Source organism: Nicotiana sylvestris, chromosome 2 (assembly GCF_000393655.2).
Source record: "Nicotiana sylvestris chromosome 2, ASM39365v2, whole genome shotgun sequence".
In the NCBI taxonomy this organism is placed as follows: domain Eukaryota; kingdom Viridiplantae; phylum Streptophyta; class Magnoliopsida; order Solanales; family Solanaceae; genus Nicotiana; species Nicotiana sylvestris.
The window spans coordinates 158177314-158204196 of NC_091058.1; the positions used below are offsets into that span (position 1 = coordinate 158177314).

The 26883-nt window shown below is 37.3% G+C and overlaps 1 protein-coding gene across 2 annotated transcripts; it reads left to right on the forward strand.

Moving 5' to 3' along the window:
* Positions 1-19677: 19677 nt before the first annotated feature.
* On the forward strand, positions 19678-25118 carry LOC104235460 (AT-hook motif nuclear-localized protein 10-like). Of its 2 annotated transcripts, none has more exons than XM_009789236.2 (5): positions 19678-20298; positions 21583-21641; positions 23892-24023; positions 24390-24551; positions 24681-25118. In XM_009789236.2, exons 1-5 carry the CDS (start codon positions 19890-19892, stop codon positions 24909-24911), a joined length of 993 nt encoding a protein of 330 aa, XP_009787538.1. In that variant the 5' UTR covers positions 19678-19889; the 3' UTR covers positions 24912-25118. The 2 variants fall into 2 exon arrangements, with proteins under 2 accessions (XP_009787538.1, XP_009787539.1); XM_009789237.2 differs by having other exon boundaries at positions 19728-20289.
* The last annotated feature ends 1765 nt before the right edge of the window (positions 25119-26883 follow it).

Genomic DNA, 26883 nt, shown 5'->3' on the forward strand with positions numbered 1-26883 from the left:
TTCTTTAGCAGTTTCCGGCTGAGCAAACTTGTCTGGAATGTAAGTCATCCGCTTGGGGTGATGGAAGGCAATATGGTCGTTCCAATCCCTTTGCGGAAATTCTTGGTGATAGTGACCCTTTTGGAAATGTTCCAACAACCACAACTACAGCAACAAGTTACAACCCTCGAAATGCTTGACCCCTCTTTGACAGCGCTCCATAGCCATGTAGATGTTAGCTATGATCATGGGGACTATGGTATATGTCTATCCATTAATCCCTTCCATCAAAGTCTTTGCGACCATGGTCAACCTAGTGTGGATTCTTCTTTTTCATTGGGAACACTATCAGACCTAAGAAGCATACAATAAATATGAACACTCTGCGGTGGATGTGACCCAGAGAAGTGAGAGAGATCTCATCATGGTAGGTACGGAAAGACTTGCTATGGCCATACCTCTTATACAGGTATTCAAAAGGTATGTAAGATTCCTTCAGGCACACTAGGTCGGCATTCTTCTTTAGCCCCATCATCTTTAAGAACCCTTTGCCAGTATGGTTTTATGGTACCAATAGCCGGAACTATCCCAAACCAACCCCACAAGCCCTCCAATTTCTTCTAGAAGCGGTGTCATTTCTATGTCGCCGAAACGAAACATAGCTCTTTCACTATCCCAGAATAAAGTACTTGTTGTTTGGCTCAATATCTAGCAAGGAAGTCAACTTACCCAGCTACTTTCTCATATGTTTCTTGTCACTTGAGGAAAGGTCCTCCCACCAATATAGCAGCAATGGTGGGATGTTGCTAACCATACCGAATCTGGGGACCTCTTACCTCATTTTCTGCAAAACAAAAGGGTTAGGCCTTACCCCCCCCCCCCCAGACTCGACTATTTATACATTTACGTTCATCATATCGGCATTTAGTTCTCCAAATTAATGCACAGAACGTGGTTGTGTTCGTTGGGATTATGGAAAACCCAATGGACTTTTGGATAAGGCTTATCTTAAAAGATCATTATGTGGATAGCATATTGATCCGACTAGGTTTGACCATGATGCATGCACAATTTTGACCAAAGTAAGGCTACTGTGGGATTTTAGACTGGTACCCTCAAGTGGACAACTTGAGAGGGAAGACACGGAACCGTCGACTACACCACTGATCAATTGGTTTTACCGCAAAAAGCCTTTTCGAATTTAAGGGTAGTAAATAGGAAGAGTGCAACCACTCAATAAGTGTTGCTATAGGATTTGATACGCATGAGTGGACTATGATGTGGAGCACGATTTATGCAGCAATTAATAACATGTAGTCAAGTATTTGCACGTAGGAAAAATAAATACAGTATTTAAATAATTGAAAGACAGTTACAGGAAAAAGAAAACAAAGAGACAAGTCAGTTTCAGGGATAAAGAATCATAAATGCTTAAAAGAAAAGGGACAGTTAAATTCAAATAAGGGAAACGGGTACGGGATAAAGCATGCTTGGACTAATTCATAAGAATAAGTTCATTATGGTAAGAGCCTAAAGGTATTTCCTTAGGAGTCGCCATGCTATCGCGCGCCCCTTTTTCCCTCCCTTTTTTACAAGGAAGACAAGTCCAAGTTTCGACATTTATGGGGGTAATAACTCATTTTCTTTTGTGAATCGGGTATTTTGAAGAGTCGCCACCTAACGGATTATGGTGCGTTAGGGCACCTAGAACGATTAACTCTTGGATTGGTTTGCATTACCAGAGATTAGGGTAAGGGCTCGCAATAACCTTGAAGGGAAGGTGTTAGGCACCCCTCTCGGTCCACAACTGTGGGTCCCAGCCGAACTTACACTTTTGAATTAGTCCTTTAAAGAATAAGTATTTGAAATAAATAATTACATATAAAGCATGTTTGACATTGCGTGACTCAGACAATAAGTCAAAGAATTTGAACAAGTTGTGTACATATAGAGAAGCGAAGTTTCAAACAAAAGGAATTTGGAAAGGAGGGGTCCTAGGTTGGTTAGCCTACAGGATCACCCCACGCAATGCCCGATAAACACTCCACAATGAGGGGTTACACGTGACATTAACGCGTATTCATCATATCCATATCTACCCATTCCCACCCCTTAGTGGTTATTAAAGCGAATGTTGTTTAAGCGATCTCTAGGCGTGTTGTTACCCGTCCCTTCTTAATGGTCCTGGAGGAATTTAGGACCTCTACCTACAGGCAGTTCTAGACAGACCCTTAGGCTTAAAGGAGAAATACTAGGTGATAGGAAAGAACAAATAGGACTTTAGCGAATAAAGCAGGAAAGATCAAATAAGAGGCTCAATTTTACCTCCACGGATAAGGCATGTAAACAGCACGACTCAAACACAAATAAGGGCAATATTGTTAAACAGTATCCTAAGACATGATGTCTAGGCGAATATCAGAACACATGAGATATGCAATTTTATTTTGTAACTCAGAAGCAGGGGCACTAATCAGTTTGCCTACTAATTTTAAGCATTTAATCATTAAGAAGTACATACAAAGAAGCAGTTTCCAGTTTTACAAGAGTTGATTACTTAAGGCTTGCCTAGGCGTGGGATAGTGCACAGTTGTTACCAGAACCATTAGAAGTTCAGAAGTCGTTTTTGCCTAAGAGCATGTTGTTCTAGGTGTTACAAAAATACAGGGATTATTACCAGTTTGTTTAAAGCATGATAAGACTGTTTATATTCCTTTTCATGCATCTGTAGTTTAACTAGGCGTAGCTGAGTGAGTATGAATGAGAACCTAAACATGGTATATAATATGCATACATAAGGTATAGAATGATTTATATGAAAGATTCCTAAATCAGGATTTCTAAGTGCATAACATGATTGTAGAATTTCCTAAAGAAGGATTTCTAAATGCATAAAGTGTTACAACATTGTAGAGCATGTTGTCAAGTGTGCAGGAGTAGTAGTTTTTGTTTAATGCCCTTTATCCTAGAACAGGATTTCTAAGTGATAGCAAGAATGTCAAAATGAGATACTGAAATAGTATACATGAAACCTAAGAGCATGTTCTCAAATACATGATATGCTTTGCACATGTTGGTCCTAAACATGGATTCTATTGCGCATATAGGAAATGTAGACCTAAAGCATGGTTTCTACACCTTTGATGTCTATAACATGCATAACTATCCTCCCATTTTCACTATATATCCCCAGTATCTGTATACAATAAATTATTACAGCCCAATATTGCATGAATTACATAAGTATATAAGAAAAATAAGAAGTTACTCTATAGGGATCCTGAAAGTAGGCCCAGACTTTCAGAGTTTCCAATTTCATATTGCCTCACAGCCTCTCACATAATCCCTGTGTGTTAGAGTTCCCTAAGGACCTCAAGGGATCCCGGGCAGTGCTCACACCTAGATTTCATAATCATGGTTGAGTAAGTGCAGTGTGGAAGGGCCAGCTCTAATGTATTAGAGTTCAGAGGGATCTCATAGGGATCCCTAAGCGAACACATTAGAGCGGCAGAACTTAAAACCTAAGAGTAGATGTGAAAGTGCTTGAAAAGATTTAAGTAGGAAAACAGTTTGAAAAGAGACTTGTTTGAAATAGTCTTGTAAAAACAACAAAGACAGTTTTGAAAAGAGAGTAGAGTAATAAGCAACAGTCCAAACACAACACCCGAAGTAGGTTCATACATAATCAAGGAACATAGAACCAAGGTAGGTTCAGTAACCACAAACAGGGGTAATGGGATTTGGGGACACATAGGTAAACACATAGTTACAGGAGCACTTAAGTACAGAATCGGCAATATGCTAAAGGGTTAAGGAATTTCAGAGTTAACACAAAATCAGGTAACTTAAAGATAGCCAACTACTTTGCACAGAAACATAAGTAAAGAAGAGTCACATTGGGGTATATTAGAAGGGGGATAACATTCATAAACATGTTGAGTCTAAGGGAGGGGACACATTCAGAAGCATGCTGATTAAGCGATGAAGTAAACATATTAGTTGCAAGTTGAACAACAAAACCATAAGTGAAAACAGACTAGAAACAGGAGGAATTGAAATAATAAAAGAAACATGTTGTTTTGAAACTTTTAATTGAAATCGGGACATACCAGTAAAGAGGACAGTAAACACAAAAATGAAGGAACGGGAGAGCACAATAGTCAGTCTTGGCTTGTAGCCGGCTAACTTAGAACAGTTGTAAGTAACGCAGAAAGTTTTGAGTATGAGATAGAGAGCTTTTGAACCAATGTGTTCGTGTCTTTGTGTGTGTTTATGAGAGAGCATATATATAGTTTGAAACTAAGTAGAAAAATAAGGTAAGAATCAAAGTTAAGCAGTAATTATGGAACTAGGCATCAATTAGTATAAAATCAGTATAAGTACTCCCTTAATTAAGGGAGTTAACTTCCAACGGTAAAGACAAATAAGGAAAGTCACATAAGACTAGAACATAGCACATAAGGAAATATTTTCTGGCATAGTAAGTATAGAACAAGTAATTAGGCTAGGTTCAGAAAATCTAATTAAGGAAAGTACTTAAGAATCGATTGAAAGCTTAGTCAACCAAAAAATAAGGCAAGAAAATATCCTAGAGGTTGAAAATCAGTAAGGAAATCATCACAAGAGATTAGTGAAAGGTATCAATTATAGGAAATTAGGGATTCAAATAGGAGTAGTAATGATTAAGGGAATTAACACAAATTGCTGTAAAATAAACAAAATAATCACAGCATAGGAAAGAAGGAATAAAATCAGAAACCCTAATAAGCATAGTAAAGTAAAAATCACATAAAGTTAGTAATTTAACTAGAAAAAATAGTACAAATTAGAGGAATTAACACAAACAGAATAAACATAATATAGGCGGAAGAAGCAAAATTAGAAACCCTAATGAGCATAATAGGGAAAAAATCAAAGAAACATAGAACATATTCATGAATAACAAACATGCGAGCAAATTAAACAAACAAATAAGCAAGGATGGTTCTCAAAACCCAGGATTAAGACCAAAATAATTAGGGTTTTCAACATAATGAATCAGATAAAAGAAAAAACTTAAATAAACCGTTTAAACATAGTAAAAATTATAGAATAATACTGAAAATCAGTGGAAAAGTCATTTTGAAAAAGGGGTTAAGAAACCCTAGTTTTGAAGACGAAGAGGCGTTTTGAAAAATCGGAGAGGTTATCATGGAAAACAGCAAAAATAACTTAAAATATACTCAGATCTGAAGAGTAAAAAGATAAGCTAGGGTTTCAGAGAGAGATAAAGAGATTCCGGCTTAGAAGCCATAGATCTAGCGGAAAATATAAAGATCTTATTCGGACGGCCAAGGGTGGCCTGAGAACAGCATGAAAAGGCCATGGGTGTGAGTTGAACAGTCTCTGGTCCCCTTGAGAACCTCAAGGTAGCGAGGATCTGGCATGTGAGGGAGCCATGGAGTCTAGGGGTGGTGGTGGAACCACCATTGATATCGGCAAGCCAACGGCCGGCGAGTAGGAGCTTAGGTTTAGCAGAGAGAGTCTTGAGAGAGATGAGAGATGTAACGGCGGAGAGTGATGAGAGAATGAGGGTTTGGGGGGTAGACTATTAGGTTAATTATGGGAATGGGGATCTGGACCGTTGATTAGAATTTATCAACGGTCCAGATTGGACCAGGGATTGGGTCAGGTAATTTTGATAGATTGGGCCTGGGGTTTGGGCTGTTTTAATTGGGTTGGTGTCTGATTCAATTAAGCTAGAATTGAAATGGAATTGTCTATTTGTTAAAGACCCAATTAAATTAAATAAAACAATTTATAAAAATAGCTGATAATTGTACAAAAAATGAATTTTATGCATAGAAATAGTTAAAAATGATTACTTAGTATTTTAAAAATACAATTGATTAATTTCTAGTCAAAAATAGTATAAAATCATATGCTTGGCTATAATTGCAAAGTTATTGCAATTGTAGCCAAACGATGCCGATTTGGCTAATTATGGAATAATTTGATATAAATAGGATCATAAATAATAAATTAAATCAAGAAATGCTTTTGAAATCACTTGTGATGCAATTCTGTAATTATTTATTGGAAATAAAATGCTAGATAAATTAATAAAAATATAGAAAAATTGTGAAAAAATACCAATTGCTATTAATGCATGATTTTGAAGGTATATATGCAATTTTAAAATATTTTGGGAAAAATTTGGATATCAACAACTGCTGACCCTGACGGCCTGAATAACCACCCTGAAAACTCTGGAGCGGCGGTGCACTGATAGGAGCTGGTGGTGCACTGTAGGGAAACTGATCGGAATACTGCATATGAGAGCCACGGCCACCTGGAGCACCATGAGAAGCCTAAAGTGCTGAATGAAATGGCCTGGGAGGATGGCCCCTACCAAAAGAATCCCTTCCTCCAGATGAGGCACCACTGAACTTGCCTGAATGACGGGGCCTCTTGTCAGACCCCTAACCACTCCCCTGTGATAAAACCATCTGAACTCCCATGGTCACATTGACCGCATCCTAAAAAGAATTCTCGTTCCCAGTCTCCTTACCCATCTGCAATCGAATAGACTAAGCGAGTCCCTCAATGAACCTCCTCACCCTCTCTCTCTCTCTCTAGGTGGGAAGTATGATAAAAGCATGATGGGCCAAGGCAATGAATCTGGTCTCGTACTGAGTGAAGGTCATAGAATCCTGTTGGAGGCGCTCAAATTGCCTCTGATAGTCCTCCCTCTGGGTGATAGGAAGAAACTTCTCCAAAAAGAGCTGAGAGAACTAATCCCAAGTCAAAGTTGGTGACCCAGGTGGTCTAGCCAAACAAAAATCTCTCCACCAAGTCTAGGCGGAACCTGACAGACGAAAAGCAGCAAAGCAACCCCATTGGTCTCCACTATCCCCATATTCCGAAGAACCTCGTGACAGCTGTCCAAATAGTCTTGGGGATCCTCTGAAGATGTACCACCATAAGTAGTAGTGAAGAGCTTGGTGAACCTGTCCAACCTCCACAAAGCATCAACAGACATAGCTGTTCCATCATCGGTCTGAGCCACAACACCCGGCTGAACTACCCTAACTAGCTGAGTTGCTGGAGTTTGAAACTGGGGAGCCATCTGCTACGGAGTGCGAGTAGCGGTAGTCTATGCTCCTCCCCCAGCTTGAGAGATGGTTGGTGTTATAGGAAGTAAGCCTACCTGGGCGACCCTCTCCATAAGGCCCACTAGATGGACCAGAGCGTCCTGGAGTACTAGGGTGGCGATGAACCCCTCTAGGACCTGAGATGGCCCTGCTGGAACTGTTTGGGCTGGAGCCTCCTCCTTAAACTCTACCTGAGGCTTCGCTGCTGGTGCTACTGCTCTAGGCTGAGCCATGCCCCTACCTTGGCCTCTAGCACAGCCTCGGCCTCATCCTCTACCCCTCGTAGGAGCTGCCACTGGGGGCTCGTGCTGCTGATCAGCAAATGAATAAGTACGTGTTCTCGCCATCTGCGAAAGAACAGAGTAGAAGTTCAATTAGCATTGAGAAATCAAGTCGCACAACAGAGAATAATAAATGTGAAGTTTTCCTAAACTTTGTAGCCTCTAGGGATAAGAACAGACGTCTTTGTACCGATCCCTCAGACTTTACCTAGCTTGTTCATGAATTGTGAGACCTAAGCAACCTAGAGCTCTGATACCAACTTGTCACAACCCGGATTTTCCACCCTCGGGAGTCGTGATGGCGCCTACTCGTGAAAGCTAGGCAAGCCAATTATTAGGGTTCTACACAGCAACAATCAATTCCAAATAGTTACAAACATAAGCTAAAGTTAAACAGTTAATAAATGTGGAAGAGTTATAACATAATCAAATAAGCCAATACAAGTCTACCCATGAATCTGGTGTCATAATATCACGAACGTCTACGATTTTTACTACAAATACTGGTCTGAAAAGAAAAGTACAATTGTTCTCGGAAAAGAAAAGAGACATTAGAAAAACTAAAGCAGGGAAGGGGGACTCTAGGCTCTGTGGACGCCAGCAGATCTACCTTGGTTTCCCTAGACTGAAGGCAGATACCTCCTACTCACCGGGTCCAGTACCGAAATCTACAAGAAAGAGTGCAGAGTGTAGTATCAGTACAACCGACCCTATGTACTGAGTAAGTGTTGACTGTCGAGCCTAACCTCGGCGAAGTAATAACGAGGCTAGGACACGACAATCGTGTATATACATGTGCAGTTAAATCATGTACAAACAGAAACATAGTAACAGAAATCAACAAAATAAAGTGGGAAGGGGACATGCTGTGGGGGAACAACAGATTCTAACAATATGTTAGTAAAGAAGCATTAATAAGGAGCATAATGAACATCATGTCTAAGTCAATCAAAGTAATGAAATGGTAACACGTGCACGACATCACCCTTCGTGTTTTTACTCTCGTCCTCACCATATGAAACATCATAAACGGCACGGCATCACCCTTCGTACATTACCTCACATAATCATGGCACGGCATCACCCTTTGTGCATTATACCTCACAATATCGGCACGGCATCACCCTTCGTGCATTAACTCTCAAATCATGGCACGACATCACCCTTCGTGCATTAACACTCATAATATCGCGCACGGCATCACCCTTTGTACTTTACACTCTCTCACAATAACATACATGGCATCACGCTTCGTGCTTTACACTCTTCCTCACCCAAACAATAGAAAACAATATGTCCCGACAAGGGAATCAACAATATCAACAATAACATCCCAGCAAGGGAATCAACAATATCAACAAAACATCCCGGCAAGGGATTCAGTTATAACCAATCTCGTTTTCAACAATTACTTTACAAAAAAGAAAATCAACTTGTGCCAATTCTCAACCATAATCAATTACCAAGAAACTTTTATAAGCTTTGTTCAATATTAATAATCATCAATTTGAGCATGATCGATACATAATAGAGTCACAACAATCATGATATAAGACTCACGGGCATACTTGACACCAACGTATAGATACTCGTCACCATACCTATACGTCGTACTCAATACAAACACATAGAAAATTGACCACAACTTTTATTCCCTCAAGCTAAGGTTAGCCCAAACACTTACCTCGATTCCACGGACAAATTAAGACTCAACTACCGCTTTACCCCTCGGTTCCACTTCCAATTCGCTTGTATCTAGTCACAATGTACTTAATAACATTAATATATGCTAAATAAACCAATTCTAATGCATGAAAATAGATTTCCCATTGATTTCCCCAAAAAGTCAAAAATCGACCCTGGGCCCCGCTTGTTCAAAACCCGAAGTTCGAACCAAAACTTGATCACTCATTCACTCACGAACTCAAATATGTAATTAGTTTTGAAATCGGATTGAGGTCCAAATCCCCAAAATTTGAAAATCCTAACTTATACCAAATTTCCCATGAAAACCCTTGATTTTGAGATGAAATCATGTGAAAAGAGGTTATAGATTGAAGAAAATAAGTTAGAAATTACTTACTAATGATTTGGAGAAGAATCTTTCTTTGGAAAATTGCCCAAGAGAGTTTAGGGTTTGAAAGAGTTTGAAAAATGGATGAAATCCCGTTAAAATCTCATTTAGCAGGTCTCAGATGTCGCAATTTGCGGCCAGGGTTTGCAATTGCGAACCCCTTTTGAATCATGTCATCTTCGCAATTGCGAAGGAAAACATCACATTTGCGATGGGCAGGCTTCGCGATTCCCACCCAGTGCTCACATTTGCGAAGAGGGCCTGCCCAGGCTTGGTTCGTATTTGCGACGCCTCGGTCGCATTACCCAAGCTTGAGAACTTTGCATTTGCGAAGCCTGATCTCGCAATTGCGAGATCAGAGGCCTGAGCATAAATACCAGATACCAGCTATAATTTTTCCTAAGTCCAATTCACCCCGTAGCCTATCCAAAACTCATCCGAGCCCTCGGAGCTCCAAACCAAACATGCACGCAAGTCTAAAAATATCATACGGAGTTGCTCGTATAATCAAATAATTAAAATAATATCAACAACTACGAATTAAACCTCAAATTTATGAAATTCCTTAAGACATCAAATTTTCCATTTTCTCAAATATAGATCTAATTTATACCAAACCAATTCCAATTCTTACCAAATTTCACAGATTCAACTTAATTATTATTTTAAACTTGTACCGGGCTCCGAAACCAGGGTACGGGCCCAATACCTTCAAGAAAATGCATCATTTCACTTTTAAAAGCCTTTATGTTTTCCAACAAATAATTTTCTTTAATAATTCTTTTCTCGGGCTTGGGACCTCGGAATTCGATTCCGAGCATACGATCAAGTCCTATATTTTACTAAGGACCCTACGGGAGCGTCGGATCACGGGTCTGGGTCCATTTACCAAGAATATTGACCAAAATCAACTTTAATCAATTTTAAAGGCCAATTTCATTATTTTTCTTAAATTTCACATAAAGGCTTTCCGGAAACGCACCCGAACTGCGCACGCAAATCGAGATGAGACAAAAAGAGGTTTTCAAACCTCGAAACATAGTTTTGATTTCTAAAACAAGATATGACCTTTAGGGTCATCACATAAGAACTGGTTATGCTTGAGCTGAAATGACAAAATATCCTTCCGCAAGGCGACAACAATAGTCCAAACAACTACGCAGGGAGAAACATCCTGCACCGCATCTGTAGTACCATTACAATTCCTCAATTTCCAATTGATAACAAGCGCTTCAAGTCGCATAAGATTGAATAGGAATGGAATAAAAACATAAGCCTCAAAGGAATTAAACCGCACGATGAGGAATCAAGAAGGGAAGTGCTCCTAACAGCCTTGTAGCCTCTCAAAGATAAGTACAGACATCTTAGTACCGATTCGCAAGACTCTACTAGATTTTCTCATGACCCATGAGACCTAAGTGAACCTAGTACTCTGATATTATGTTGTCACGACCCATAATCCATTAAGGGTCGTGATGGCGCCGAACACCACTGTCAGGCAAGTCAACACCATGAAGTTAATTAAATTCTCATTTTAGTATTTTTGAAATCATTTTTTCTTTACATTAAACAATAAATAATGAGCTTCCCTGAGTAAATAATGATGTCTTTAACAAATAGACTGAATAATCTCATATACATCCCAGAATCCGGTGTCACAAGTACATGAGCAATTTCTAGGAAAAAAAATATAATACAATAACTGTCCAGAATACAAATTGGACAGAAAAGAAAATACAATACTTTGAAAGAGACTCTCCTGGCTACGGGTCGTCTCGAGGGATACAACTCACCTATGTTTCCGTATCAATCATGCCGCTGCCCAACGAGGCCACTAGACATACATGTGCCTGTGCAATAAAAATGCACAATAAGTGTAGTATGTGTACGAAAATAACGCGTACCCAGTAAGTATCCAGTCTAACCTCGAAGAAATAGTGACGAGAGGTCGACTTCGACACTTACTAGTGGTCCAATAATATAATACCAATAATGTGAAAAGTCATGAATTTTATAAGGCGACTGCAAACTCAATAATCATGAAGCAAGTAAACAATTCTTTTATTAATAGAAGTCTTCAAACTTATTTTCATCTTTTAACAATTTACGTTTCCGGCCGATGAGGCCATATCAATTATCAATAATTCCAAAACAATCAATCAAGCCATGCCGAGGTCGTACGGCCCGATCCAACATAATATTTAAATTGCACTGCCAGAGGGTCGAATGGTGCGAACCATAGATGCATCTATTACCCCGCTCGCGAATCATATATGCGACGTGGTCAAATATAAATAAAGAAGTACCCCGCTCGCGAATCATACATGCGATGCAGTTACACATAGGCTAATACATTCAAACAGTTAAGCAAGAATTCATCAGGGAAACAATTACCCAAAGAAATGGCAACTTCTCTTTTTAACGGTCAAGAAAATGATGTTTAACCCTTTTAGAAATTCATTTACCAAGTTCGATATGATTAAGCATTTTAAATCGACAATAGGGTTACAAATATCACAAGTATAGCATACTTTTGCGTCCTAGACTACCCAGACTTAAGCATAATAGTAGCTACGCACGGACTCTCATCACCTTGTGTGTGCGTAGCCCCCACAAATAGGAGCACATATTTAATTACTTCACCTATGGGGATAATTCCCTCTTACAAGGTTAGAAAGGAGACTTACCTCGCTCCGACGTTCCATTACCGACTTCCAAGCTCTTACGATGACTTAAACCGATGTTCAACGCTTCAAAACTAGCTAATAATTATACAAACCCATTAATATATGCTCACATACTCATAACAATTCAATTTATAACAATTTCTAACCCCAATTGAAAAGTCGATAAAAATCACCCTTAGGCCCACGTGCCCGGATTCCGAAATTTTGAGAAGATAAATTTTACCGATAACCTCACGAACTCAAATATATAGTTTCTTCCCAACTTTACGTCCAATTTCATGGTCTAAATCCCAGAATACAAAATTCTAGGTTTTCTACCAAAACCTCACATTTTCTACTAATTTCCATGCCCATATCCATATATAATCCAAGTATTTAACTCAGAACTAGTAGAAACCACTTACCTCACACTTGGTGATGAAAATGGCACTCCAAAATTGCCCCCCCCCCAATGGAAGATATGGGGTTGAAATGAGCCCAGACCCCATTTTTTAAAAGACACTGCCTAGACGACCCTTCTTCACGATCGCGGGAATACCTTCGTGATCGCGAACGCTAAAAATGCATCCTTCAAAAATTCCTCTACGCGTTCGCGGACCTTTGACCACCACCGCCTTTGCGTTTGCATTCCTGCAGCTGCGTTCACGAAGGCCAACCGCACCAGGCCCTGCTTACTCTTCCTCTTATGCGTTCACGGCTCCTGTGTCGCGTTCGCGAAAGCCTGCCCAGACCATCCTCACGTTCGCGTCTATTTCCCCGCGTTCGCGAAGGCCAAATTCCATCAGCCTCAATTCCTCTTCGCGAACGCGGGACTCTCTTCGCATTCGCGAAGAAGGACACCAGATAGCAGCAACAGCAATTCATCCCAATTTGGTCTGAAACCACCCCGAAACACACCCGAGGCTCCGAGGACCCCGTCCAATCACACCAACCAGTCACTGTCACACCTTCTTTTTGCGCGCCTACCCCGAAGGGTAGAATGCGCGAGGGGAGTTTTTCCAATTTAAGTGACAATATTCGAAATGGGATTATTTATTTAATTCAGAGTCGCCACTTGGGAAAGGTTTGGCTTTTGGTGTCCCAAGTCATCGGTTTATCTTGAATCCCAAATCGAGGAAATTTTTGACTTTTCCAAATGAAGTCTGCGAACCAGAAATTCTAAGTAAGGAATTCTGTTGACCCGAGGGAAGGTGTTAGGCACCCTCGAATCCCGTGGTTCTAGCACGGTCGCTTAAATTGTTATAATGGCTAAATATCTGATTTAAATACATGTTGTGACTTATGTGCTTTTATTAATTTAAACCGCTTTTATTATTATCATTTATTTTTATAGAATTGCAACGTCGTGAAAATGCATCTCGAACCACGTCACAATCAATGCACCCGTAGTTGTTAACACATTTCGACTCCGTTGAGATTTGAATTTGGGTCACATAAATGCGCACCCGAATTTAAGAATGTAATTTAATTAAGTCGCGCCTAAAGAGTCTAACGCGTTATTATCTTTGGGGAAGGCAGTGAAATTCACTAAACAGTCCATCCCAAATTCTAAGTATTTATTATGATCAATTATTGAGGGCCCCGCAATTTGCATTTTTATTTGGCGAGGCTCGTCTCATTATTTTTTTAAAAGGGTAATCTTAGCACGACTACATTTTCTATTTTTTTTTGTTTTCTAAAATAAATGAAGATAAGGTCCTACTTTATTTACATACTTTCGAGTTATTATGGTTAAGTTCCAAAAGTGAGTTGTTTAAAGAGTTTACATGGGCAGCGCATAGAATATTCTACATACAGACAGTAAAAGAAAGAAAAGACTACATTAAACTACAACTTCAAATCTTTCACATTTTTGCATTCATGCTTCGAGTGGCTTACAAGATGAACCAGTGTATCAGTTTGTGTACCTGGTATTTGGAAAGCAAGGAAAGAAGATGAAGATCAGTAGAAGCAGCAGTAGTGTAAATACACAGCAACAACAGCAACCCAACAGCAGCAATTCGAATCAGATTCAAGGCCCAGAAAACTTTGAAGAAAAACTGAACAACTCAAATAGAACAAACCCAAAGTTTGTAACCCAACTAAACAGCAACAAACCACGCGTTTATTAAAACCCGAAACTAAACTCGTTTCTCACTTTGTTTTTGTTTTCTCTTTTTAAACTCTATCACACTCTCTTCAAATTTTCAGAATGTGTTCCTCTCTCAAAATAATCCTCAAAAATCTTTCAAAGTTTTAGTCTAAGTTTTTTCCTTTCAAGTCTTAGTTCTCTTTCATTTTTATTCAAGTCCAGTCAAGTCCCTTAAGAATGTGTCAAATGACTCTATTTATAACAAGACCCTAGTCTTGAATCCCCAACCCCAAATATTCCCTCATGGCATGTTTTATCCCCCACTACATTAAATAAATACATCAACCCCAACCCATTACCATTTGTCCCCCATGCCTAACATAAACAAATACAATATTCCCCCACTACATTATGTCTTGTCCCCCATTATGTTAAACAACTATATCACTCACACCCCATTATATTTTGTCCCACATGCTTAACATAAAGAATTACAATAATGTTCAATTCCCAAATTACCCCTCCGACCTTATTGAAATTACCATTTTACCCTCGAACGCACTGCAATTTACCAAACTACCCCGATCAGCTCTAAACAACCAATTAATCAAACTTAACCAAAATATAGCCAATATGACCAATTTCTCAACAATCTTCAACAACAAATCATATGAACACAGATGAAAAACACAACTCCAAATCAATGGAAATAAATTAACCATATCGGGAACCAATCCTGGTTAACTTAGACCAAAAATGGATGAGCAAGGAAACAACAATATTAACAACAAAATACATGATTCAAACTAAATCAACAAATCAAAAACACAAACTCACATTAAATTACTGGATTAAAAATGAACTTCAAACAAAGATGAACATGAACTAAATCTATTTTTAAACAACAAACATGACGGATTAAATGATTCAAACAACATTAATAATTTCTGGAAAATACATAAAACATGAAACAAATTGAAGAAATAATCAATTAAATTTCAATTTGAATTTAACAAACATTAAACTAACAAATTTTTACTTAAACAATAAAACAAACATGAAATAAACATGAAAAACAACTAATTAAATTTCCATTTGAAACCTGAAAATTAATTCAACAAAACACATGAACATGAACAAAACAAAAAAAAAATCAAATATCTAACGATTTTAGATTCGAGAAATATCAAAACGAAATACGGACAAAAAATAAAACTCAAAATCTACTAACCGGATCGAAACGACAAAGAACTCGAATGGGAATAAATCTATCCGGACACGATTGTCGCACCAAGACTGCCCTAACGGATCTTGAACTCAACGACGAACTCACCTTCCTTTTAAACTTGACGAACTCAAAATGACGCTCGACGACCTCGACTAAAACTCGACCAAACGAAATGGTGGCAGCAGCATAGCTGAAACAAAATAAGCTGCTCGTGGGCAGCAACAACGCAGCAAAACAAGGTGTGTTTGGACGTAGCGAAGCAGAAGCGTCTAGGTCAACCATGGACGACGCAGCAGGTTGTTTGATTGTTTGAACGGAGAAGATGAAAGCAGAAATAGCAGCAGCCATGTACGTGAAGGATACGCGGCAAGCAGAAGCAGGAGCGTCTGGTCGTTTGGACGTGACGACGACGCGGGCTGCTGGTAGAAGGCAGAAGCAGCTGGAACTTCATGACTGCTTGGGGCTGGTTTGAGATCGTCCAAGGCAGAAACGGCTTGAGCTGCTTGCTAATGGGTTCAAGTTGGAGGCGATGGAGGCAGCCATGGTTGTGTGTGCAGGTGTTGCGACGTGAAATGAAGCGAAATGGGAGGGTCGTCGATGGTTCGAAGAAGGCGGAGGCAGCGGGCAGTCCGTGGGGCGATAGACTATCGTGGTGGTGGTCGTTTGGGCGGAGAAAATGAAGACGTGAGGGGTCTGTTTGGAGGATGGTTGCTGGGCAGCCATTGGAGCTGGTCTTGCAGAGGTGAAGGAGAAGGAGAAGATAGGGAAGGGGGCGGATGGTATTTTTATGTTTTTAGGGTTTTTTTGGAAAAATGAAAAATGAAGAATATGAAGGGTTAGGTCATTTTGGGGATAATGGGGCGGACCGGGTCGACCCGGTTTGAAGTGGACCGGGTCATGGGGAAGGTTGGACAATTGTTTGGGCCTGGGGTTGAAATTTGAAGAAGTGGCCCAATCCGATTTTTCTTTGTATTTTTATTCTCTTTTCTTCTTTTATTTTTCTAAAACTAAATTATAAAAGTACTTAAATTATTATTAAGAACTAAATTAAGTTATAAAAGCGCAAATTAACTCCCAATAACAATTAACGCACAATTAAGTAATAATTAAGCATAAAATTGTACAATTGGACATTAAATGCTAAAAATGCAAAAGATGCCTATTTTTGTAATTTTCATTTTTTGTAAACAAACTTAATTACTAACAAATTGTAGAATTAAATTCTACATGCAAAATGCGACATATTTTTGTATTTTTTATTAATTTAACAAATAAACATGCAAGGAAAAATACAATAATCATCCAAAAATGTCACAAAAATACTCAAAATTGCACACCAAGGAAAATCATTTTATTTTGAATTTTTTGGGAGTAATTCTCATATAGGGCAAAAATCACGTGCTTACAGTCACATAACATAACACGGATATACTCGAGGCCTCAAATCACATCAAACCACACCGAAAAATAACGAATCACAACTAATTCGAGCTTTATGAACTTTAGAACTTCAACATTCGATGCCGAAACCTATCAAATCTCGTCCGATTAACCTCAAATTTTGCACACAAGTCATATTCGACATTACGGACCTACTCCAATATCCGGAATCAGAATCTGACCTTGATATCAAAAAGTCCACTTCCGGTCAAACTTCTCAAAAACCTTCAAATTTCTAACTTTAGCCAAATGACTCCAAAATGTCTTACGAACCTCCGAATTCACTTCCGGACACGCCTCCAATACCAGAATTACCATACGGAGCTATTCCAAGGCTCGGAATTCTAAACAGATATCGATAACACTGATATGCACTTCAACCTAAATTTATGAAATTTTTCCAAAAATGTTAACTTCCACAATAAGCGCTGAACGTTCCCAGGTCATCCAAAACCCGATCTGGACATACACCCAAGTCCAAAATTATCATGCAAACCTGTTGGACCTTCAAATCCCGATTCTAAGGTCGTCTACTCAAAAATCCAATCTTAGTCAATTCTTCCAACTTAAAGCTTTCGAAATGAGAATTTTCTTTCCAATTCAACTCCGAACTTCCCAAAATTCGATTTCGACTACGCGTACAAGTCATAATACCTGAAGTGAAACTGCTCATGGCCTCAAACTGCTGAACAACGCGCTAGAGCTCAAAACGACCAGTCGGGTTGTTATAACTTATAAAAGTTAAATTATAAGTTTAATAAAAAATAATTATGCAAAAATATTTCTTACTCTAAAGAAAGGGAGATATCGACCATTACATGACTTATGAGCTCCTGCGCCATCATTATAATTTGGATGTGGTCTAATTATATCTATTGCAAGCTCACAAATGGCCTTTAAAACATTATGAAAGTGTCAATGAATTGTTTCTCCCGAATGTTAAAAAAATTCTTGTATCAATCGATAATTAAACTCCAACCAAGACTTGCAAGCTTCATCAGTTGGCATCCCAAAAATATCTGTCGGTTATTTTTCTCGCGGAACATATTCATAGTAAAACTGTAAATTTCACTCATAGCTAGAATATTAGGAATTTGTTCCAACATGCCAATACACTTCTCGATGGATGCCTCATCAACTGCAGGAGATGTAGCAGTGCTTTTGCTAGACATAAAATCTATGAGAGAGTGTACATCCTCTTTTATTAATGTTGTAGCTATTTTTTCTTACTCTTTCTTACTTGGCTACTAGTGCTAACACCATCAGTTGATTTTTGTCTTTTTAATGATGACTCTGGAAACATAACAGAATTTATATTCTGTAGATCATCACTTTCATCGCTCATTTCATCATTAAGATGAGTAAAGTGTTCTTTGTCACAATCATCAATAACATTTATTCCTTCTTTTTACCCATTAAAATTGAATACTACTATGATTTGTTTTTGGGATGTACAAAATCTTTTCCTATTTTTTGCTCAAGGATTATTACTTTCACCCCAATGAGATGTCTCGCTAAATGCTCAAGGATTTTAATTTTGTTTCTGTACTTTCATTTGCTGCCTACTTCTTTTGTTAAATAATAAATTGCAATGTGCTTGAACTAGAGTTTAGGAATGTGCTAAATAGAAAATTGATGACATCATAAGATCTCCACTCTTTACGAAGAAAGAAAAAAAAGGTTTAGGATGACAATAAAGAAATAAGAATATATATAAGATAAATTGAAGTGTCATACTTGTCAGAAAGTTCATGACTGTAAATAAGTATCGTTCTTGCTGAAGCCCTTAATTGTGGGAGATCGTTGTAATACTGGAAGCCAGAGGATAGCTTTTTGTACTGGAATAAGCTAGTTCAAAGTAGTATTATTTAACTTACACCTACATAAATATGTAGCTGTATTTAAAAGAAACTTGACATGTATCACATTCTAGCTAAGTTTTGTGTTGCCTTCTTTAGTTCATCAGATTCTGCTTTTGGAATGAATGTAATCAAATATTTACTTGTTTGTTTAGTTCTTATCAGAGCCATCATAAACAAGGCTATTGGCCTAATTTCTCAAATATAACATAAACCAAACATAATATTTCATTAATAAAGAAGGACAAGTGGCCATCTTTGCTTGAGAGCTGCGAATAATTCCTTCACGGAGCCTCAAAGCAAACACCTAAAGACATTCTTTCTGTCAAGCACAAGGCTATTTTAGGCTCTCTTTATGCAACTTCAGTTTTAGCTTCTTGGTTGTTCTGCTTTCTTCGGATTATTTACATTCAATCATGCCGGACAATGCTAAGTAGGACGATTTGCTGATGTTGTTGCCACAGGAGAAAGAGCACATGCAGCAAATCAAGAACAATCGTCCGGCATTGGACTTAATCTTAATACCAAGACTTGTTTATGATGTTCATAATTCCAAAAGTTTGAAAACACACTAGGAATTGAAATTCAACAATAAGATTAAACTTACGTGGACTGAAGAGGAAGAAGAGGCTGCAACAAGAATGGAGAAAAGAAAGAGACCGAATGTTTTAGGTTTTCTATTGAGGGATAATTTCGGAATTAAGAAAAATTATAAGGGATAAGAATATAATATCTTTGGTCAAAACAATATGATTTTTAAGCCAATATGACTTTTTTTAAGCAAATTTTAATTTTTTAAGCCTTTTTTTGATTATCAAACACTTTCAAACGTTAAAAAGTGCTTAAAAGTTGAAGCCCATCCAAACAGGCTCTTACGCTCAATATCTAGGAAAAAGAAATTTGTCTAAATTGATCTTTTTCTTTTAAGAAATTGTTTCGCGAATTATAAATCTGTGATCTGCCTTTTCCTTTTTCATATCTGAATCTAATTAAAGAGATTTTTCCGTGTTTTTCACATTAGGGTTCTCGCGAAGTATATATATTTACCGCGAAGCAATAAAAACTTTATTTCACAATTTCCAAGAATTACCGACTGGTAAAAACAAAGTGGTTCAGTAAAAGTAAAATAGCAGGAGAATGTCGTTTGCAGAATCCAATGGAGTTCACGCCCCAATGCAATCATCCGTCGCTTCTGATGGTGGTACGGAACCGTACTACCCTCTAATGCCGCCAATTTCATCATCACCTTCTCCGATGGAAACTTATCAAGTTCCCGCCGATAGCGTTGCTCTTCCCGTTGCCGGTGCCGGAGACACGTCAGTGATTACGGCAGTTACACCAGTGAGTGTGGACCCTATTACTTCAATTGAGCCGGCTAAAAGAAAGCGCGGAAGGCCAAGGAAGTATGCTCCTCCTGATGGTATAATCTCTCCTCACTCATTGTCAGCGGCGCAGTGCGGCGGCGGATTTTCGCCGCCGGAGGGAATGAAAAAGGGCAGGGGGAGACCACCTGGTTCTTTGCGTAAACAGCAATTAGGTGATTTAAGTAATATACAGCTATATATAATATATGTCTCTGCACATGTATATTATTTAATTTATTTTATTATTATTTTATAAATCGCTAATATTCTTTTAACCTTTTCCTTGGGTTTCAATTGTTTATATAAATAGTTGATATCTCTTCACATGTATATTATTTAATTAATTATTGCTTTTTATCTAATTTTATGATCACTAGTATTCTTTTAGCTTTTCTCTTTTTCCTTTGCTTTCAATTGTATATATTATACTACGAAGAGTTAGTTTTGTCCATCAATTATTCAATTTATATAAAAGGAAACAAGAAAAAAGAACTCTTTCCCATAAGAAGGTTAGCAGCTTAAGAAACAATAAAAGAACCATGAATGACCCTAATGATTTGCTTAATACAAACATTGGCGCAACGGTGGACTTACTTCTTATGTGACTAATACGTAGAGACCGTCTCCTTGCAAAAAGGCAAGAGGGTGGGTGCAGTGTTATCCCTACGGGTAATGGACATAAATATTATGTCAAACTCACTAAAATTTCACCAATACTAAGTTTAGAACACCTTATTGCAAAAGAGCATTGATTTCATTAGTGAGAACATAAATATTGAACCAGAATTTAAGTCCTGGATCCATCTCTAGTCGATACACCTCCGCTCTTCCCTTACCTCACACAGGGATTTGGGGTGAGGGGGGGGGACACGAACCCTTGCTTTTCAGTTCACAATACTTGTTGCAGTGGATTTTGTCACATGCTAACTTACCAAGATAGAGGGAGGAGCCCTTTCGTTGTGAAATATTCTTCTGTATAAATGGTATATCCGCTTCATAAATTATGCAGTACAAAATGATTGCATTCTTTCTTTTTCTGGCTATCCTTCTGTTATCTTCCTGCGTCAAGAAATCATGCTATGATGCTTAATTTTTAATTCTTTTGGTTATCTGGCTAGCATTACTGGCCATGTGAAAACGGGGATGCATTCTATTTATTAGAGTCATTTTGCAGCAGAAGTCAGTGCTAACAGAAATGATTATGGTTTGCTAATGTTGTGTATTCAACTTTGAAGATTTAATTTTTCTATTTTCTTCTTTGCTAATTTGCCTGAGTTACTCAAGGGAAAAAAACTCTTAAAATTCTTGGCTTCCCTGCTACTTTTCTTTTAATTTGGACTTCAAGCAGACAAACGTTCTTTTTAGTCTCGTGCTTTTGGTACTTGATGTGATTGAATGCTGACACTTTGTGCTCAGCTGCTTCCATTTTACTAAAGCTTGAGTTACTGATAAGATATTATTTGCAGGATCAGCAGGTGCAGGGATTGGATTTAGACCCCATGTTATCACTTTAAGAGCAGGGGAGGTGCCGCCTTAATTTTTTGTTTATCTCTGTCTCAGTGTGTGTGTATGCTCTTCTTTTTCCTTTTTTCCATTTGATTCATTTGTTAGTAGATTGGAGAGGGATGGTATGAGCCTTGCTTGTTGTTTTATTTGTCATTGCTTCATGTCCATACTCATTTAATCCTAGATTAATTTTAAGAAAAGAGAACAGAAGAAGCTCTTTTTCTGAGTTAAATTCTTGAATGTACTTTCCATTTGACTATAGAAGTTACGAATTTAGGGATCTTCTTGTTGTCCGACTATGTAGGCGTTTAGATTTTGTCATTAAATATAGCTTTCGACATAAGAAAGTAGCTGAGGTCTTTCTCTCTTCTTTTTTTTGTAATTAATCAGAGGTATAATGTACCACCTAGTTTATTCCCTTACAGATGCTTTTGTTACCTCCCTGGCCCACTATTTATTTTCTATTGAAGTACGTTGGATGTTGTTGTTTCTATCATTACTTTATGTTTATATTTTGTTTGCTTTCCTTTTAACCTGAATATATATTTCTTAGTATATTCTGCTGCCACACAAGCATCATAAACATATTTTTCAGCACATATATTAGTTTACTAAGTAATGTATTGTTTTCTTGGTGAATTAGTAAGATAACGGTGTGTACAAGTTGAAGGTGTCCTCTGTTCTTTTTTTTTTTTGGGGCGTAAAACTGATATTATATGCTAATAAAGCTTCAGTGCTGAATGCTTTACTGATACTTTATGGTTGCCTTAAAAACATAACAGTATTATACTCCTAAATCCCAATTTCTTCAGCAAATTTTCTGTTTTGTACATCTTACAATGTTTGATCTATCAGGACCATTACATTTTGTCGTCTTTTATATGTGTGTGTGTGTATGCATGCGCTGTTCTGCATCAATGTTTGCTAAATTATTCACTGGAGAAAACCATTAGTGGGCCCTCTTGTTTTATTATATAGCCATTACAAGGTGGTCCCCTTGTTTTGGTGTTGTTTCAGTCTGTTTTCCTTAAACACCCCAGTATTCCAGATTGGATGGTCTTCAAATCTGGATTCCAATCCTATAATCAGGAGCTAAAGCTCCGTGTGATATAACTCTTCATGGAATTCCAGTTCAAATAATAAAAATGTGAAGCAAACAAGGAGAAAAATCTTATGTAAGGACCGTTCATCCAACAAATTTGGATATTATCTTCCACTTGTTTGGGGTGGTCCCTCTTTATTTTCTTAAACTGTCTGACTATTAAATTTAGTGATCCTTTTAAACAAAAGCAACAGACCAGGTAACTAAGGATGACTTGTTTTTTCCAGCATCTAAGTTAAATCTTCTTGGCCTTTATGGAGATTCGGTTTTATGTAGCACAATGATGCTAGACTGTCAGTTGTTCCAGGGCTGCTTGCTTAGAGAAGATAGAAACAACATATCTAATTTGGTTTGATCTTCTGCAGTTATGTCTTACTTGAGAGTCATCTGAGGGCTTAATAGGGTAACATCATCACTGTATTGCTCTTTTTAGAAGTTAAAAGATTCAATCCCCTTGAAATATGGTGTAAATATCTTTCTCTCAAAGGGATCTTTCTATTTACATGGATAGCTTTCTACATTTATAAAGTGATACTGGTTGGTGTGAGCTGCATTCATGTCAATTCAACAAATGCGCTTAGATAGTTTACCATTTAAAGGGTAGGGAGATAAAGAAACATAGGACTCGCTCCGTCCCTTTTTATATGATGGTATTTGACAAGATATGGACTTCAAGATGTTAAATTGCTTATAATCAATGAAGCTGGAATGAAGACCATGAGAGTCTAGGGCTCGAATCTCAACAGAGACAAAAATGCTAGGTGATTTCCTGCCATCTGTCTAAGTTTTGGTGGACTGAAATACATGGTACCTATATTGGTGGGAAGATATAGGTATCTGGTAGAATAGCCAAGGTGCACCCAAGCTGGTCCGGACTCCGTCTTTATTAACAAAAAAAAAAAGAAGTAATTTTAAAGTGAGATTTTACAGAGAAAACATTACATAAAAGTTTAAAAATTTAATAATTTAATGAATTTTGAGTTCCTGAAAGTTGTGAAAGTTGTATAGAAGTTGAATCATCTCAAACACTTCAGAATGTCCCAAATGATAAAGGTGTCATATAAAGTGGGACAGAGGGAGTATTTGTGATTCTCCTTATACTATAACTCTATAAGTAGTTGCTTTTATATGTTTGAAGATCCAATTTAGTATCTTTTTTCTTCTCAGGATGTATTGGCAAAACTGATGTCATTCTCTCATAGTACCTCACAAGCCGTCTGCATTCTGTCAGCAAATGGCTCCATATCTAATGTGACACTTCAGCAAGCAGCAATATCTGGTGGAACTGTAACATATGAGGTTCGTATTGCCTTGTGCATCTTATACTAATTGTTTGCTTATATGGTTTGAAGTAGTTAATAGTATCTTAATACACGTTAAGCGATGGACATAGCTTTGAGATATTAAGTCAGATATGGACTTGCCACACAAATTTCATAGGTGAGTTTACCGTTGACCTGTTTGAAAAAGAAAAAAAAGAAAAGGAAGAGGTCTATGGCTGACCTGTGTTGTGTCTTTTTAGTCAGATGTGAATCACTTAGTGAAGTGTTAAACACTTTACTTCAAATGTCCAGTGGAAATAATTCACAGTTGTTTTATTCTTCCCACGGCTTTGAAGATGTATTTTTTCCCTTCTTAAGGCGTTATTACTTGCTACTTCCTCAGGGACAGTTCGAGATCCTGTCTCTTTCTGGTTACTTTCTTCTCTCGGAATCTGGTGCTGAGCGCAGCAGGACAGGTGGTTTGAGTGTGTTACTAGCTGGACCAGATGGCCATGTTCTGGGTGGTGGAGTGGCAGGAGTTCTTACAGCAGCATCCGCTGTACAGGTGCTACATGACTTTAATTCCATATTTCTCTCTTACCTTACATTCTGTTTGTGATAGTCTCTTATTACCCTTGATATTCAGAATTCTCAGAAGAAGAATGTCATGTTTTGTGACCTTCGTTTGTTGCAGGTTATTGTTGGTAGTTTCGCTATGCAAGGTCAAAAGCAATTAAAATTGGATCATTCTGATGCTTTTGGTACGCCATCCACAATGGTCTCTGGAGCATCAGCGGCTAAAAGCCCATCATCACTCGGAACTGTAAGCGAGTCCAGTGGTGAGCCTGTGAGCCCTCATAATCAGCTTGTTGAAACTTCAAATAATAGTCCTCCTGTAGTTGCTAATAACTTGCCCTGGAGATAACTTAATAACAGGAACGATTTCTCTTATTTCATTTACACTGTTGAGAACTTGTGTTGATAATCCCTCGGTATTTAGGAAGCCAACCATTTTGTTGGTTTAGAATTTCTTTTTTTTGTTGTATAAGCATCGTTGTGTAGACATTTTTGGATATTAAACAGACTTTATTGCTATCATTTTTTTATATATGGGTACATTATTCTGTGAAAAGGCATGACTCCAAGTTGTTCGAGAATAGTGGCTTTGAGCTCTCGTATCTTTGATTTAGGATTCGATTATTTTATGTATCAATCGTTACATCTCTAACAACTGATGCAACTACAGCCAGTCTGGTGAGATATAAAGCTCCTTGGCAATCCCAGAAGTAACGATCTGTGCTCATGGGGATTTAAGAAGTACTTTTTTCTTATAATTACTAGGAATTTCTAATATGAATCCTTATAAATTAAGAGGGTGTTTGGACATAAGAATTGTAAAATTCCAAAAAAAAATGTAATTTTTTTTTCAAATGAAAATGGCATTTGAAAATTAGAGTTGTGTTTGGACATGAATACAATTTTGTATTGTTTTTGATGTTTTGTGAATGATCAGAGTGAAAATTTTGAAAAATAGTTTTTTGGAGTTTTTCAAATTTTCGAAAAATTCCAAAATTCATCTTCAAGTGAAAATTGAAATAGTTTATGACCAAACACTGATTTCGAAAAAAAGTGAATTTTTTTTTTATATCCGAATGGGCTATAGCCATACATTTTGGCAAGTTTTTTTCAAAATTTTTTTGAAAACATTGTTTGTCCATAGATTAGTGATATGTTTTTGAAAAATTTCTGAAAATATTTTTCAAGTTTTCAAGCTAGCGTTTGGACATAGATTGAGTTGAAACTTGAAAAAATAATTTTTGAAGTAGTTTTGAAAAATAATTTTTGGAAGTTGAAATTATGTTTGGACATGCATTTTATTTAAAAAAAGTTTGAAGTTTTGTGAGTAGGAACTTGATTTTCACCCAAAATCTACCATAAACTAGATTTTGGAAACTTGAAAAATATTTTCAGAAATTTTTCAGAAACAGATCACTAATCTATGGACAAACAATGTTTTCAAAAAAAATTTGAAAAAAACTTGCCAAAATGTATGGCCAAACGGGGGCCAAAATCTAGTTTATGGTAGATTTTGGGTGAAAATCAAGTTCCTACTCACAAAACTTCAAATTTTTTTCAAATAAAATGCATGTCCAAACATAATTTCAACTTCCAAAAATTATTTTTCAAAACTACTTCAAAAATTATTTTTTCAAGTTTCAACTCAATCTATGTCTAAACGCTAGCTTAGTTTTAACTTTTGGGATTTAATGGTAGTACATTAAGAACACTATGATTTATATTTTTGATAACTACTATTCCTTACCTTTGATTTTCCAGTTATACAAAAAATGGTGAAAATTAAGGTAGCCAAGTTAGTAAAATATTTTTTATATTCATTAGTTAGTAAGGTTAATTTCTTTTTCCCAAGTAATACATGAGATTGGTCACTTGCTTCAAGTCAAATAGGATATTACCTTTTCCTTTCAATCAGTCTCAAAATGAAGTAAAAAATTTAACGTGCAATCCTTAACTCAAATTACCGTTCAAAACATGAGTTTTTGCTTTAGTATGTTGATGGCAAGTAGATCAAGCAAGGCCCTTATGATCAGCTATCGAAACAGAATTAGTTCCTTTTATGTTATTCTAATGTTTGGTTCGTCACATTCTCCGAAAATGAATCTAAGTAGGTAAATTTATACTTAGCCGTAATTTTCCTGAGCAATTTTATATGAAATCGAGCTCAAACTAAGATAGCATTAATTATTTCAAATCAAAATATTACAACATGATATCGAATTGATTAAAAAGCATTAGAAACAACTAGATATTTATAATTCTGCATAACAAGGAGTTCCAACGAATCATGTCAAATATTGTTTACAATTATACATGGCAAA